At 39.0% G+C, this 17,585-nt stretch overlaps 1 protein-coding gene across 2 annotated transcripts in view; it reads left to right on the top strand.

The window, feature by feature from the left end:
* Positions 1-2,915: 2,915 nt before the first annotated feature.
* ttc8 (tetratricopeptide repeat domain 8) overlaps positions 2,916-17,585 on the top strand; it is a 51,531-nt gene continuing 36,861 nt past the window's right edge. The window contains exon 1 of one of the 2 annotated variants that reach the window (XM_059546955.1): positions 2,916-3,136. In XM_059546955.1, the coding sequence (XP_059402938.1) occupies positions 3,017-3,136 (120 nt within the window). In that variant the 5' untranslated portion in view covers positions 2,916-3,016. Of the gene's footprint in view, positions 3,141-17,585 lie in introns of both variants that reach the window. The other variant, XM_059546956.1, reaches the window with a different exon arrangement.

Below are 17,585 nucleotides of genomic sequence, written 5' to 3'. Positions count from 1 at the left end.
ACACACACACACACACAGCTGAACACAACAAACACCTTTACACACACACACACACACACACACACACACACACACACACACACACACACACACACACCTTTACACACACAGCTGACATTCATATACAGACTGTTACCTTCAGGTAGGAGCAGTGATCGGGGTCACTTCCGGCCAGTACAGCAAACGCCTCATACAGCTCATCTACTGCACACTGATCCATCACACAGCGAACAAACAAACACAACACACACGCGTTCAGATTTACTGAAGCATCACGTGAACCGGTGAAAGAGCGGCTCTCCTGCGCGCGATTCGAACCGCCGCGAGCACATCACTTCCGGTTTGCGAGTTGACAAATGAGAGACTTAGGCCAAAGAGGAAGCCCAAGAGGCGAAACTCAATAGAACGCTCCATAGCAACAGTTGCCCCCATGACGTGATGGCGTGGCGCCATTATGAACTGAAAACTGAAGTGGGAGTCAATGGCACTGAAAAACTTAACATAACAAAAACTTAACAAAACTTATTTTTTTTCTGGCCGTCATATCTAAATATGAAAACAATTTAAAATACATTAATGAGGATGACCGACGTTAAATGACGTTAAATGACAGAAAATATACGTCTATGTGTTGGTTATGCATGGCCTAATTACCCTTAGGAAAATAGTATTTTGGGACAAAATATTACTATGGAAGTACTATAAGACTACTATAGAAATACTATAGCAGCTCTAGGATATTATAGAGGTATTACAGAACATAAAATACTTCTGTGATGTTCTGTAATACCTCTATAATATTTTAAAGCTGCTATAGTATTTCTATAGTAGTCTTATCGTACTTCTGTAGTATGTCCCAGATTACTATAGGCCTAGTATTCCTATAAGATTACTATAATACTATAATAGCACTTTTTTGTAAATTTGTATGTCCCCCACCGAATCGGCTTCATTAGCCTACCACTTACGGTTTGCAAAGATACAATTATAAAATTATTGCAAACCTTTAATCTATCAATATTTATGTTCTATTATGCATTTTCCTTGTTATATGAATAACAGAAATTCATGAAATAATATATATAGGCAGACACACAGTAATAAGATTTATTTAAATGTTGATTTTGACATTAGTGAACATCACCATCACCATATATATGATTTGGAAAAATAAATAAAATTATAAATGAGCATTTCTAAAGACAGTTCACCTTTAACAAGAATATCACAAAAATATTAACAACTTCAGTGAAAATGCACACAGTGAACGTTTCAATGGCAAGAACAAAACAATCTGTGAATGTCCTATTACAGACGGAAAGGTACAAAAAACAGTTGTGCAATCTAGCAAGTGCACACATGAACTATAAACAGTACTAAAATGGAAGTGGTGCCATAAGATCTCAGTAATTAATCAGACACCACCATCTATTGTGTGTTTATTTGTGTATGAAAAGTTTGTTTATATTTTTTTTTCTTTTTGTGAGAGAAGAGGCATTGACACAGAATGGAAGCATTAGTCAAAAAGGTGTATAATCTAGCAAATGCACACATGAACAAAAAATAACTCTGACCATCTTTCGGAAACTAGTGTACTACTAGCCATCTACTTGCTAGTTCAAGTTTTGTATAGATTTCTAAAAACGAACAGCAAAACCTATGGAGTTTCTTTTGTGTCTTTTTTATTCAAACATAAACCTCTACACTCAAACTGGCGCTAACGATTTCAGCAGCTCTCAGACCATAATGGCGGCCGCGCCTCCACAGCGCCATCTACAGACTGTTACTGTAACACAACAGAGTTTCGCCTCTTGGGCCAAGCTCTTGGGCTTCTATCTATGGCTTCTACTGTATACTCTTTGCTAAGGATGCATCCGATAACTTAGGCATGTGACTTGCTGCCTTGCTGTCTAATCAGGCAATGACTTTGCAGGCAGCGTTTTTGCCCGATGGCACCTCACTAAACTGATTTCGGACAGGTTTCTGAGGCTGAGTAATGGTTTAATGATCTACAGCAAAATACAGAGAGCTTTGGTAATAAGTCGATATTTCATTACTGCAATGTTAATTTCTCGCTAGAAATTACATAAAAAGTGGAAAAAGTTGTTCAGAAACATACATTTACACACAAACTGACCACGGACCGCAACTTTCAACGTCCGCCATCTTTATTTTTTGGCTTAACTCTCGCAGAATGGAACGCACAGGATTGTGGGATATCGAAGGCAGCGAAGGATACATCTATGCTGCCTTCAAAAAGCGGCCAGATGAAGGCATCTCAGGACACAGGAAATTAAGCTGACATTGATGTCAGACGTGCTTTGATGCCTTCTTACCTTGCAATGCGACCTCCGAAGGCAGCATTTTTCAGTTTTCGGATGCACCCTTAGGTCTCTGCAGTGCAAAAGTGGGCGTTTATCACCTTGTGGGTGTTTTCAAACAGCTGGGTGTTTCTAAATCATGCAATCTAAATGACCCCCCCTTACCCAACCCCACCCCTAAACCTAACGTCACTATGACGTCAACCATTCGGGTATCGTTGTGTAAAAACACCGTGATCTGGTAACTCCCATTACTTTCCTGCACAGACGAACATGAAATGATGGCAGGAATCGTGTTGTTGTAACATTGTTTCATTTAAAAACAATCAGTGCATTTCAGCAGCTGCATAATTGTCTGGAATTATTAACAAAATAAGTCCAAACCAGCTGAAATTATTAAAACGTTTATGTCACTCTTGTATTATTACGCCTCTGTATTATTGCTGTGGTGTTATTTGTCTCACAACAGATTTTGCTTAAAATAGTTTGCTGTGTTTCCTAAAATGTTGAATTACAATATATTACTTAGACGCGCGCTTTTGTGTTTGTTCTGCGCGTGCTGCTTCCCTCCTCTGCGTTGTCAAGGTAACGTGATGCGTGCTGACGTCACCAGGAGCGAGCGCTGCTCGAGCAGTCGTCGGAACTCAGGCTCGGATCGGATCGGATCATTTCTCGGTTGATTAACACCGGTGCAGATGGAGGTCAGGGTGTCGATGGAGCCGCTGTTTCTCGCCTGGAGCAGCTGCAGGAGACGCAGGTTCCAGAGATGTGCAGATATCTGCTCCCAGCTGCTGTCAGAAAGCCCGTGTGACCAGGTCAGTCAGAGAGAGGCTAGCGGCTAGCTGATCAGCGCTCATAAGCGCATTATAACCCTCTGTGTCGAGCTATTCTGTCTCAGGATTACTCACTCAGGCCTGAACTCGAAGAGTTTGCTTCCTTTAGCGATCTGATGATGTTTAATAAACGTGTTAGAATAATAACAGACATGTTTTATTGATTACACGTCAGTATTTGAACTGAAGTGTTCACACTCTCCCCGTTAACGTTACTTTGTTTGCTTGCTAAGGAGCCTTCTGCTTGTCATTCTGAGGTAACTGTTTTATGAAACTTTACTTTAGTTCAACTGTTCCTTATGGTTTATTCCCTATATTTCCAGCATATGTCTCCCAGTATTCCCATATTATTAGTCCAGTATTCCCTCTGTTTACTTCAGTGGATGTGAAACACACTGTAGTTCACTCGTTCACTTATCCCTGTATAGTGTGTGGCAGTTGAGTGCACTAGCTCAGGAAGGAGTGAACTTATTCGGACGGTGACAAACCCGATTCCAAAAAAGTTGGGACACTGTACAAATTGTCAGTAAACACGAAATGGAATAATTTACAAATCTCATAAACTTATATTTTATTCACAATAGAATATAGATAACATATCTAATGTTGAAAAAATGTTGAATGAGAGCTACACATTACAAAAAAGTTGGGACAGGTAGCAAAAAGAGGCCGGAAAAGTTAAATGTACATATAAGAAACAGCTGGAGGACCAATTTGAAACGTATTAGGTCAATTGTCACATGATTGAGTATTGAGAGTGAGGAGTTGTCGTCATAGCACAGAGACCCTCCCCTCGATATCACAGTCTCCGCCATGTTGGCAGGACACCGGAGACATCTTCGCTGCCAGGCGGGAACGAACTCGACCGGAAGTTGAAGTCGGCCGCGAGCTGCCATCTTGTAGAAGAACTTCACTTGCGTTAGCATCCCATTGACTCCCATTCATTTTGGCATCACTTTGACAGCGAATAACTTTACATCTGAGGTGTTTAAAGACTCCATTTGTCCATTATTTATTTCTAAAGATACACAACAATGTATAAATGGCTCCATTACCTTCTATGTTACATTATGGCCCCGTAGAAACAGTTTTTGTAAAAATAGGCTAACGATTGCGTCATAACCACTCGACTCTCTGTCGCACAGTAGAGAAATTACCGTACAGACAGGAGGAGAAGCTCGCAGGCAATCGGGGAGACGTCAAGAGAGAAGCCCATAGATACAAGCCCTGGCGTTACATTTTAAAATACTATACAAAATAATTAATCAGAATACTTACTAGGGATGTGCACGGATAGTCGAACATTCGAATATTCGTTCTGCTCTAATTATTCGATAAACAAAAATGATACTCGAATTTCGCAAAAAAAAAAAAAAGTTCACAATAAAACCTAATTTGGTCACTTTCTGTGATTCTCCACGGCATATTTGAAGGTGTATGCAAGCAAAAAATAATTAATGAATGATTAAGGGGCCATTCACATATCGCGCCTAAAAAGGCGTGGAAAAGGCTATGCGCGCCGCTTTCTCCTTCTTTCCAAAGCACTCCGGCAGAAGCGCTCCTGAGGCGACGCGTTCTCTCCATGAAGACGCGGAAATTTCAGCAAAGGATAAATGTATTTGCAGCACAAAAAAAAATCGCTTTCAGTAGCTCTGCTACTAAATTTATTTCAAAATGGCAATCCATATACAGCTATGATCAGCAGTTCCTTCATCTTGGCTTAGCTTTCAACGTTGTTACAGGAAAGGATGAAGCTGAATGTTTAGTTCTTGTCACATGACCTGCGGTGCGCTTGCAGCATTCTGAAAGTTGAGATGTTTTTAACTCGATGCTGTGCGGACGCGCCTGAAAAAAACGGGACCGCGGCGCACCGCGTGCGCATCGCGACCGCGTCGCTTCCATTATGAGCGCGCATACCGCTCGCCTACATTGGAAATAACGAACTTGAGCATGCAAAAGACGCGATATGTGAACGCCCCCTAAAAGAACTGCGGTCTTCTACAGTACTTCACATATGCCGTGGAGAATCACAGAAAGTGATCCAAGAACATTGTTGCAGCATCTCTCAAGCAACGAATAAACACCGCTAACTTGGAGAATGCAGTGAAAACTCCTCTTCTCGCGTCTGACCTAGACCCTCGGCACAAACATCTCAGGTTTCTCGATGAAAACATGAGAGAAGTAAGAAAAAAAAACTTTTTTGAACATTATCAGATCATTTTCCTTGATGCGAGTGGTGCGGATGCAATCGCCACGATGAAGAAGATGCAATGCCCACTCGTCGGAAAAGGCTGAGCCAGTTCTCCAGCGATGATTACAGAGAGTCCAGCCGAGACGAGTGGGAACAGTTCTTGCTGGAGCCATGTATTCCACCAGATGAGGATCCCATTCAGTGGTGAAACGAAAACACGAATCGCTTCACAAAACGTATTCGCTTAGCACACCGTTATTTGTGAGTCCCGCCAACGTCTGTGTCATCAGAGCGCACTTTCTCCGCGGCCGGCCTTATTGTTAACAGACTAAGGAGCAGACTTTCCCCCGATCATGTTGACATGCCCGTATTTCTTAACAAGAACATTTGAAACAATAGAAAAAAAGAAAAAAAGATTTGCTGACAGTTTAAAAGTTAAGTGTAAGCTACATTCTGTACGATAGCCTAATTGCTGCAGGCTGCTTTACGTTTTTTCTTTGTTCACTTTTTTTTTTTTGCTTTTAATCTGTAGCCTACTTTTGTTTGTTTGCACGCATTGTTAAATGTTTTCAGCTACAAAACACGATGTGTAATGTTCAAGCTTATTGTAAGCTTCAAAATGACGAAAACAAATGTTGCTGAAAAATAACGTCTGACTCATTAAACTTAATTTAAATAAACGAATATTCGAATATTCGTTTTTTGTGAGCTCAAATATTCGAATGTGATATTTGTGGAAAACGCCCATCCCTAATACTTACTCCTGCTCACTCACGCCAAAGAACTCCCCGCTCAAGCTCGCCGTCTCTGCAAGATTAACGATGGCAGTTTGCACGCACAGCTACTAGAAGATTTACATCTGTCAGACAGGTTGCTGACGTCATCAAGTTTAGTTTGAGTCTGCGCGTCAGAAACGGAAGTGCTAAAAATCGCTAAAAATGGGCTTCACTTGTCTCAATTGAGTTCCAATGGGGTCGCTGTGTCCATTTCTTTTACTGTCTATGTTCGCTGCAGACTGTAGCGCGGTGACGTCACGTACGTATGTCATGTATGTACGTCACGTATGTGTTTACCGCGCATGCGCTTGTAATTTGCATTGCGTGATGACGTTAGTTGTTTTCGCGTCGTGCGTGCATTAAAACTATGCGCATACTTAAAAGAAAACTCTAATAAAATGTTAAAGTATTAAAGAACATTAAGGTGTAAAAAAGACGGGGAAAACAACCGTGTTTAACCAGGTTTCATTTGAGGTAAAATTATACGGAATTAAAGTTTATTCTGTAATATCTGTGTAGTATCTTACTTACAATATATTAACATTCTGTTGCACTTTACTTCACTGTGTATATTGTAATATTACACTTAAATGGCACCTTATATTTCTTATTGAGCTAGTCAAAATTACAACAGATAAAGTACAGTCGTCGGCTCTAATAGTGCAGATGGTAAAACGTGTGTTGTTCACAATATGATGCAATAATCAAACAGTTTTGAGGGAGGGCTTTATTGTCCTAATATGCTGGCATCCATTTAATAATTTGAATTAAAATTATAATTTACACTAATTTACATACTGTTTTATAATGTACTACAATACTGAGGTGCAAATAATTGCCACTATTTGTAATAAGTAATACAAGTAGCAGAAAATCCTGCTATTTTAACATAGTATAAATAAAATCTATAGCCATTTGCTCTAAGTGTAAACCACTGCCTTTCTTATTTTAATCTTTCCTTTGCTATGGTTCTTGTTTATCTATTTTTAAACTAGAAATTTGGACATTTTTCTTTTGCTTTGGCAATTCTGCATGGGAAACATTTAAGCCAGTAAAGTAGTTTTAAGTTCAGTTGACTACATACAGTATATTTTCAGTGTCTGCATCCCATTTTATGCAAGGTGCCTCCAAAAAAAAAAAAAACTGATGACAGTGATCTTTTTTTATTGATTTCAAAGAACAAAACAGAAAATATAATTGTATATACAAATATAGATTAAGACTATAGACATGACACAAGAAAAAAATATCTGAAATTCACCTCCATCACTGATAAAACAATAAGTCAAGCAGTAGCCCTCAAATTCTTTGAATGAATCAAACCCACACAGGACGCTCCTCCTGCGACTCCTCACACACAGGTGGACAGTCTTTAAATTTCTCACTGCACCGGAGGCACTGGGTCAGAGAACATGACGCCCGGACACTCAGGTTGTATTGTTCAGACAATGCACTCCAGTTCACCACACCTTTACATAAAATAACAAACAATCCTAAAGCAATATTAAATAATTTTGAAGAAAGGCAGAAGAGCCATACAAGGAAAATATTTTAAATGTATTTTTAAATCTATTATAGCATGGTGTTAGAAAAAGTGTTATTTGCTTTGTCTGTAAACTACCTAAGATATTTAATTTACCAGCATTAACATCAACTAAATTATTAAATTTTGTCAAGTCAAAATTTAGGTTGGCTTGGCTTGAGAAAGCATGGCCTGAAAGTTTGAACTTTTTGTCAATTTGAAAATTTTACATGGAAAACTATTCAACCCGTCGCTCCGGTGAGATAAGAACTCGTAGTAGGTGCTCTGGGAATGGGGAAGCAATATAGAATGAAAAAAACACAGGTCCCAGGCACTCAAAAACAATTCAGGTGGAGAAGGTAAACGTTAAGAAGCCTTTATTGTGTTATGGCCAATATCAAAATTAACATGGCATTTTTACCTTCTCCACCTGAATTCTTTTTGAGTGCCTGGGACCTGTGTCCCAGGCACTTCTCTGTCAGTCTTCTCTGTCAGACTGACTTCTCTGTCAGTCTGACAGAGAACAGACTGTCTAATAAATGCGCAAAAATTAAAGAGCTCTGGAATGTTTAGTTGCGCCTCTGTGAAGTTCGGAAGGCGTCACCCCTGGCAACCGATAGCGTGTCCTACCATCATGGCCGACCGGCTCAGACCCCTCCCAAATCAACCCAAATCGGCACGTGACCCCTCACTCTCAATAAAAAGAGCCTCTCAGAGTGGCAGTGTCTCTCAGAAGTCAAGATGGGCAGAGGATCACCAATTCCCCCAATGCTGCGGCGAAAAATAGTGGAGCAATATCAGAAAGGAGAAAGGCCAGAAAACCACACTGGATGCTGTGATCTTCGGCTCTTAGACGGCACTGCATCACATACAGGAATGATACTGTAATGGAGATCACAACATGGGCTCAGGAATACTTCCAGAAAACATTGTCGGTGAACACAATCCACCGTGCCATTCGCTGTTGTCAGCTAAAACTCTATAGAAAGAAAGAAGCCCTATCTAAACATGATACAGAAGGCTCCCAAACTCTGGAATAGCCTTCCTGATAATGTTTGGGGTTCAAAGACACTCTCTCTGTTTAAATCTAGATTAAAAACGCGTCTCTTTCGCCTTTTTTTTTCGTGAACTTATGGAACTTATCCAGAAGCGTAGGCGTTTTCTCTGGGCCAAGGCTCATTTAAAATGGACTGTGGCGAAGTGGAAAACTGTTCTGTGGTCAGACGAATCAAAATTTGAGGTTCTTTTTGGAAAACTGGGGTGCCATGTCATCCGGACTAAAGAGGACAAGGACAACCCAAGTTGTTATCAGCGCTCAGCTCAGAAGCCTGCATCTCTGCATCAAGTTTATTTGTATAGCACTTTTTACGATACAAATCATTGCAAAGCAACTTTACAGAAAATTCAGTTTCTACCATATTTAGTAGCAGCTTATCAGTGGAGACTGTCCGTTTAGAAAAAAAAAAAAAAAGGAGGGGGGGCATGGCCTAGTGGTTGGAGAGTAAGACTCCTATCCCTAGGGTTGTGGGTTCGAGTCTGGGTCCGACAATATCACGACTGAGGTGCACACACCCCCAACTGCTCCCCAGGCACCACAGCAAAAATGATGCCCACTGCTCCGGGTGTGTGTTCACAGTGTGAGTGTGTGTGTTCACTGCTCCAGGTGTGTGTTCACAGTGTGTGTGTGTGTGTGTGTGTGTGTGTGTTCACTGCTCCAGGTGTGTGTTCACAGTGTGTGTGTGTGTGTGTATGTGTGTGCAAAGATTATCTATTATTGAACATTTCGAATGAATAAAGTCTTTAAGTTCATCTGTAAAGCACATAAAGCTATCGTTTGAGTTTATGAACTTCTATTTCATGCATGATTCGTATGGATCTGTTAACTGAATGCAAAGTGTGAGTTCTAAGAGAATGTTTGTGTCGTGAGGAGCATGTATTGCTCACTAGGAGTCGCTAAATGAACAGCTGCTGGTGTTTTTTTTTTTTTTTCAACGGAGGATCAGTTGCCCTATTGTTTAAAATCCCCAAACTGTTTACTAAAATATTAAATAAAAAAATTACATCAAGACAGGGGCGTTTGCGTTATGATGTGGTGGGCTGCTGTGGGCCAGAAAGTGGATTTTAAAACATATGGTATCGAAAAAAGTATCGTTAGGAACCGGTATCGAAATTGGCACCGGATCGAAAGATTTTGAACAATATCCAGCCCTAAATATACTAGAGGTTTTCCAGTCCGGCTTTAAAACCGAGTGAGGTCACACAGTCTCTTCCGAAGGGCCTGACGTCACCTAGGGCTGTGCAATTAATCAAAATCGAATTGAAATCACGATTTGAGACGTTGCGATTTGCTAATCGCAAAAGCCTGTGATGTGGACGCGATATTACTCCATTCCAGAGCATATGCTTGACTGCCAGCCTTCAGTGACTACGTTTACATGCAGCCAATAACCCGTTCAAAACCGGGATGTTAGCAATAACCCGGTCGCGCACGGCCATGTAAACACCGGCAAAAACCTGGATATGCTCATATCCCGGTTTTTACAAACTGGGATATTATACCTGGGGTACCCCTTTTCTAACCCGAATATTTGGTCTTGTAAACGCATTTCGGCATATCCCCATCAAAATGTGTGTTCTGCGCATGTTCTATTCACAAGGAATCTTGGTCTTTTGAGTAGAGATGGCACATAAAAAATCCCCGCATGCAGTATAGAGGCACAGTAGTGTCAAGTGCTGCTGGTGGATCAGTACCAGCGCCTAAGCGCAAACAAAGACTATGTTGTTGTTGTCTTTGGATACAGGAAGAAGAATCGGAAATGACGCATATTGCGTCTTGTTGTCCGTACGTCCAGACGCTAACCGTGCGTCGCCGTTTACATCGGGATTGGCGACTGATTACACATTCCATGCATACAGGAGTAACTCTCTCTGCTCACGCATGTAAACGGGTTATCCCGAATGTTTCAGAAACCCAAATAGTGACCTTAACCCGACCATAACCCGAATTTTAACAGCATGTAAACGTAGTCAGTGACAGTCTTACTAACCAATAGAGTGAGCGCACCTCCATTCTCCTCAATCAGCTCTGCTCTAGCCAACTGTGTAAACGCCCTATGGCAAGCCAAATTAACTTTTATTCATTCGCAGGATATGTATTCTTGATATCAACAATTCAATTTTCACTAGTTAAAATGTTCATTCTTGATATCAGGAATTGTATTTTCACTAGTTAAATGTCGCCATAGGCTTCCATTCAAATTTAATTGTTGATATCAAGAATTGCTTTCTTACTAGTTGAAATTCCGATCTCACATATCAGAAATACAATTCTTACTAGTAAAGACCTTTATTTTTGATATCAGTAATCACGTGGTTACTGGTATCGACGTCAATTCTTGATATCAACAATTTAATTCTTGATATCAACAATACACTAGTCACTAGTGACAACGTTCATTTCTGATATCATGAATGTGATTGTTACTAGTAAGAAAGCCATTTTAGATATCAGAAATTATAAAGATATCAAAAATAACAATTGTAACATGTTGAAATACATTTACTGATATCAAGAATTAACATTTCAACTAGTAACAACTAAATTGTTGATATCAAGAATTCACATTTTTACTAGTAACAAAGTAATTATTGATATCAACAAAGGCAGTTGATATCTGAAATTGTCCTTGCAACTAGTGAAAATAGAATTACTGATATCTTAAATAACATTTTAACTAGTAAAAATACTTTTACAGATATGTAGAAATGCCATTTTTACATGTAAGAATAGCTATGGTAATGAGATCATGAATATTAATGAGATTTTCGACACTCCTCCTTTTTCAGTATTGGCCAAAGATGGCAGAAGAACGTCCATGTGCAGAAACGGCTCCTCCTTTATTTATTTGTTTTGTCAGTGAAACTTGAAAATTACATTATGGCTGGAATCATTTAAAAAAAAAATTGTTAATTGTAAAAAAAAGAAAGAAAAAAAAGAAAGTAAATTTATGCTGTTTCTTTTTATTGGCCACCAAGTCCTTCGGATAATTAAAGGAAAAGTGAACAAAGCATTCATTTAGTTTTAAAAATAACTTTGTCGCTTTTTCAGGTGTTTATTTTTGGTTTTATAACACTTTCTTCTAATACATCAAATAAAAAATACAACTAAAGGAAAAAAATATAACAGATAATAATGCATCGTACAAACGGTTTACTGGACTTTTTTTTTTTTTTGAATATCGTTGGCTACATGAATGAGTCGTGTCCTTAAAGGAATTATTTTTATATAACATGTTGTCCGGTTCTTGTAGCATCGGTGGACAAGAGGAATTGTAAATAAATGTACACTGTTATACAAGCTGTAGACTCACTACTTTACATTGTAGGAAAGTGTCATTTCTTCAGTGTTGTCATATGAAAAGGTATAACAAGACTTAGACAAAACGTGAGGAATGACTCAAAGCCAGGCAGACCAACAGACGCTACAATCTGTAACTTGTGACTTTACAAAAAAAATACTTTTATTTATTATTTTCATTTCTATTTTTACATTATCCACACACTGTACATGTATTTCAGTTACACTTTGAAGCGACTGTAATGCACAGAACCGATTAAACACGGTACAATTCACAATGACGGTGAGATAAGAAAAACATGTTTTATTAAAAGAATCATTCTGAATAATTCATACATGACAAACAGCTGAAAACAATAATAAAAACAAAAACAACCGTATAAATAAAAGCGGGAAAAGATTAGAAACATGCACATCAGCACCACACTCTATTTAGCACAACACCGCTCGCAATAGGCTATTGGGTGAACTAGAATGTCGTAACGTATTCCTAGTACACAGATTCCACATATTCCACATAGCCATTTCTCTCTAAATTGCTTTCGATATATACTCGAAAAAGTGTCTTAAATAAGTCTTAAGTAATATAACGTCATAAGTCTGGTTGCTAATTTTAATCGATGTATTTCTAATGTATGCGATGCACACTGATGCTATTTAATTTGAAGTTAAATGGGATCCAAACGGTAATTTTCCGGAGCTCCTACAACTAGCCCTAACCTTACACAATATACACGTTATTTTTCACTTTTCGATAATTTCGTTGAGTTTTATTGAAAATACATGCCTTTCCGATGTGATACGGGACGTGAAAAGGATAAAGAAAGAGCTCGGCAAAAGGCTAAATCGAACCTGGGTCTGTCACGTCTTTTTGCATTTGTGACAAACACTACCATACGTTTGTAGGCGGAGTTAAGTAGTCCCTGTCAAAATAAAATCTAAATAATTATTAAAAATAGCATACAGGAGTAGGGTTGGGTATCGTTTAAATTTGAACGATTCCGAGTCCGATTCCGATTCCTTGTTTCGATTCCGGTTCCCAACGATTCTCGATTCCGATTCTTTTTAGAGGCAGGGTCAAAAAAAGTTTAAGATATTTTAAATGAGCTTAGCTCTTTCTGAAGAAAATAGTCTGACTTTCTCCATCAATTTGAATTCTATGAACTTTTTACTTTTTATTAACTTTACTATGAATTTCTCACAGGGCTGTTTTCAACTACAATATAAATATCAAATCTATGAACTTGAATATTATATAAATATTATTAATTATGAATATATTTTCACAGGGGTACACTTTCCTCAAGAGAGCTTTATTTTTGAAAACCTCACAAACATTTACACATGACAGTGTATGATACTGCAGGTACTTAAACATTACCTTGCTCCCACTGATGGGCTAACCTGGTGCAGAATAGAAAATAAACTATTAGAGACAACTTTTAAAACTCAGTCCAGATTAGCAGCAGGTACAGTATAAAATCAGAAACAGTTCTTGTTCAAGAAAATGATCATATCTGCTTTCTCAGGCAGGATGCGTGAGCGTTCTGGACAAATTGTATCTCCTGCAGTGGAGAAAACACGTTCGCTCGGAGTAGATGACGCTTGAACACATAAATAAGAGAAAGCAAGATTTGACAGCAAAGGATACGTTTTTTGTTGAGGACCAGTGGAACTTCCTTGTATATCTGCAGCTCTCTCTCCACTTGTTTCTTGATGGAAATGGAGCTCTGCTGTGACACTATGTTCTGTGCCTCTTCCTCAGCAAACAGTTCCTCCAGTGGAGTCTTCCTGGGCAGTTTGCAGGGAGGCTGTTGCTAAAAAACAAAACAAAAGGTTCATCAGTATTATTTATCACAAAGAAAGGGAAAACCTCCATTAAGGCATGATCATTATTTAAATTGAAAACCTATATAGTATCAGCTATTGTACACTTACACTCTCCTGCTCATCCTCATTCTCAGATTGCATGGTGTCCCCATCAGCTCCACCGTCTTCCTCTGTTGACTACAAAGAACATAATTAGCATTTAGATTTTAATAGCTGAAAATGACAGTTGTGTGCATGAATGACATTTCACCTTTTCAATCAGATTTCTCTGGATCTGGTCCCAGATGGTGTCATCATCATCCAATTTATGTTTAAAGCGTGGATCCAACCCAGTGGCCACTTGGAGAAAGTTCCTGATCTCATCATTCTGCAAAACACGTGTTCTTTAAATGTTTTAACAAGCCACAGGATATTTCTATTCTAGAACAATTTCTTTCCAGGTGCCCTGCCTCAGTCACTTACCTGGTAGCACTTAGATAGGTTTGCCCAAACCTGCTTTTTAAGACTTGACACAAAAACTGTGTCTCCCTCTTTTACAGCCAGGTGTGCCTCAAGCTTTTTGAGGATAGGCAGAATCTGTCCGCATGTGGGACTTTTTTTCGGAGGACACGCAGAGTGTTGAGGTGTAGAGCACTTTCATCAGGTTGATGAAGTCTTCAGCTTTGCTAAAATCCTCCTTAGTTAGCCGAGGAAGTCTGTATGTTAAAGAATTAAGAACACATAGATTGGAGTAATAAAAATATTATATTTTTTTCTTAACAAAACACCTAACATATGCACTCCCTAGCAGATTTAGCACATTCACTAATACTGTTCTCTGAATTCATATTTTGTGTGTACTGGCATTTTTTGTCTGAACCTTTCTATCTATCTCTACCTGTCCCTATCCATATTTTTTCTCAGCCGTTGATCCAAGCTGGCTGCCTGAATTGCAGGGTACTGCATTAGGTACAGAGAGTTCCACCGTGTTCTCACGTCAAGAATGAGTGAGTGTTGGGGCAGCTCTGACAAAAACAATAACATCAATTTTTTAAGTCATATAACAGATGCTTTTTCATCCTAGGAGACAAACAATACTTTTGTACAATTGTATTGAAATACTGTAGTACTGCAGAGCTCAAAAATAATAATAAGATAGATCAGACATATAAAGTCATTACGTGTCACTGTCAATGCACAACAGTTAAATAAAATGAACTTTGAGTTTCGTAGAAGTTGTTGCTTCTCTTTGAGAACCACCTTGGCCATTGAGCACCTCTTTAACCACACAACAATGGTTCGGACCTTGGCCACCCACTGACTCACTGAATTTAGGGAGTATAGACTTTGTGCTGCTAAATTAAGTGTATGGGCGAAACAGCACAGTTTTACAAATTGCAGGCGCTTAATAGCCACATCCATGTTGGCAGCATTATCTACGGTGACTGCTACAATTTTATCAGATATGCCAAACTCTGACAGAACATCACTAATTTCCTCTGCAACAACACAACCGGTCTGTGCTTTGTACACAGCCTTTGTTTTTAGCACTTTTTGCTGCATTTTGCCCTCTTCTATGTAGTGTGCTGTGATGGTGAGGTAGTGGTCCTGTGTGATGCTACTCCAGCCATCACATGTGAGTGCAACAGCGCTGACTTCACTGAGCTCTGTAATAATGTTTGACTTCTCAACCTTGTACCACGATGGGATTAATGTGTTTGAAATGTAATCCCTGGAAGGTGGTGTGTATTTTGGGTTTAGAGTTTTCACCATGTCCCTGCAAACATAAACAAACATGTTATGAAACGCTAGGTGCATGTTATACTAGCTCAGTATCAATAAGCTTAGCTCTATCGTTATTGCTTAACTAACCTAAATGTTGGTGATTCCACCTCTGAAAAGGGATGCAGCCTTTTCACAATGTGTGCAGTGACCTTTCTGTGGCACTCTTCCTTTTGTTGCACTGACATCTTCCCCCTTGCCGCTATGGTGAACGGAGTAACGTTAGGCTCAGCACATCGCGGAGTCCTGGAGTCATCAGCCTGGCTAACTGTAGCAATCTCAGGTTGTATTGTCTATGAAAAAATACGTGGGCTAATTTGTTAGCTGCCTCAATGTTGGCGCAAGACATATTTATTTTTTGTATGTATTGTTTTACTTACCGGATTCGGACTGCAGTGTAGTCACTGCGGTGACAGGCTTGGGGTCGGAGCCAGAGGAAGAGGCAGCGGAGGACGGTCGGCGCAGCGTCTCAAATACAGGGCACACGTTTACTTGCACTCCATGACATGGGAGGTGCTTTATCATGTTCGACGTGCACCCTCCTATGCACGAAACAATCTTGCTGCAAAAGTTGCATTTTGCCGAGATTTCATTTTGTTTTGAAAAGTGAAGCCACACTTTGGACCGCCGACGCACGCTGTCCATGTTCGATCGCTCTTTATACCAAAACTTCCAGTGGACGCTTCTTCGTTGGTGTTCAGTGGTTTCTTCTTCCGGTCGGCGCCGGGCGGACTGTGAATCGAAACTTTTTTTTCTCTTTCTTTTAAGCTTTAGGAATCGAAACTAGGAATCGAAATTAAAACTTTTGAACGATACCGGGAAAATCGTTAAGCTAGTCCCAATTCCACTCGATACTCGATTCTCGATACCCAACCCTATACAGGAGCATTTTATTTTCATGAGAGGGCAATCGAATGTGCCATTTTGTGCTCTGTATCTTGTCGTTTATCCTCCATAAACATTCATAAAGGGTTGCACTCGTCATTAAATTATGCACATATCCAAAAAGGAGTTCATTGCTATGCACATATCCAAAAAGGAATTCATGATAAATAAAATAACAATTTTTACTAGTGAAAATGTAATTTTAACATGTAACAATTAAGTTAAAGATATCAAGAATTATGTGTATTACTAGTTGTAATTTCATTGTTGATATGATAAACTTGTTTCTGCGAGTGATGACGTCATTGTTGATATCAAGAATACGCGTCGTTACTAGTGGAAATGTAATTGTTGATATCAAGAATACATATGTTTAAATGTTAAAACGGCGCCAAAACTATTACAGATATCAAAATGCATTTGTTACTAGTTACAATTCTAAATGCACGTATCAGCTTTGTATTTCTTACTAGTAAAAATGTGAATTTTTGATATCAACAATTTAGTTGTTACTATTTGAAATGTTAATTCTTGATATCAAAAATGTTACTAGTGACAATGTTCATTTCTGATATCTGAAAATGTATTTCTGATATCAACAATTGGGAGGGTAATTTCTGATATCTAAAATGGCTTTCTTACTAGTAACAATCAGTGTTGGGTATAGTTACTTTGGAAAGTAGTTAGTTAGGTTACAACGTTACCATCAATTAAAAGTAATCAGTTATGATACAGCGTTACCTATTCATAAAAGTAACGCGTTAGAGTACTCATGCGTTACCAAAAATTAAAAGCCGTTTGCAGCGGCTCACACATGACAGTAACAGCCCCCGGCCCCTTTAAATGCTCCTAGAAGTCGTGACTCCCGACAATGAATAACGTCAGTCATCCGACTAAATTAACAATAGCAATAGGCTATTCCACATGGCGTTTTATTTATTTATTATCACAGAACATATTATTAATCAAAATTCGCACCTACCCAGCCCAGGTAGCCTAGGCTACTGTATATTATGAGCACCACAAGATAACTCCTGATTTTTCTTTAACTTTGAATAATGCAGTTATCAAAGTGCAAGTATGCTTACTTGTAAACACAACCTTAAACA

Source organism: Carassius carassius, unplaced genomic scaffold (assembly GCF_963082965.1).
Source record: "Carassius carassius unplaced genomic scaffold, fCarCar2.1 SCAFFOLD_99, whole genome shotgun sequence".
In the NCBI taxonomy this organism is placed as follows: Eukaryota; Metazoa; Chordata; class Actinopteri; order Cypriniformes; family Cyprinidae; genus Carassius; species Carassius carassius.
This window is presented reverse-complemented; position numbering and strand designations above follow the sequence as displayed.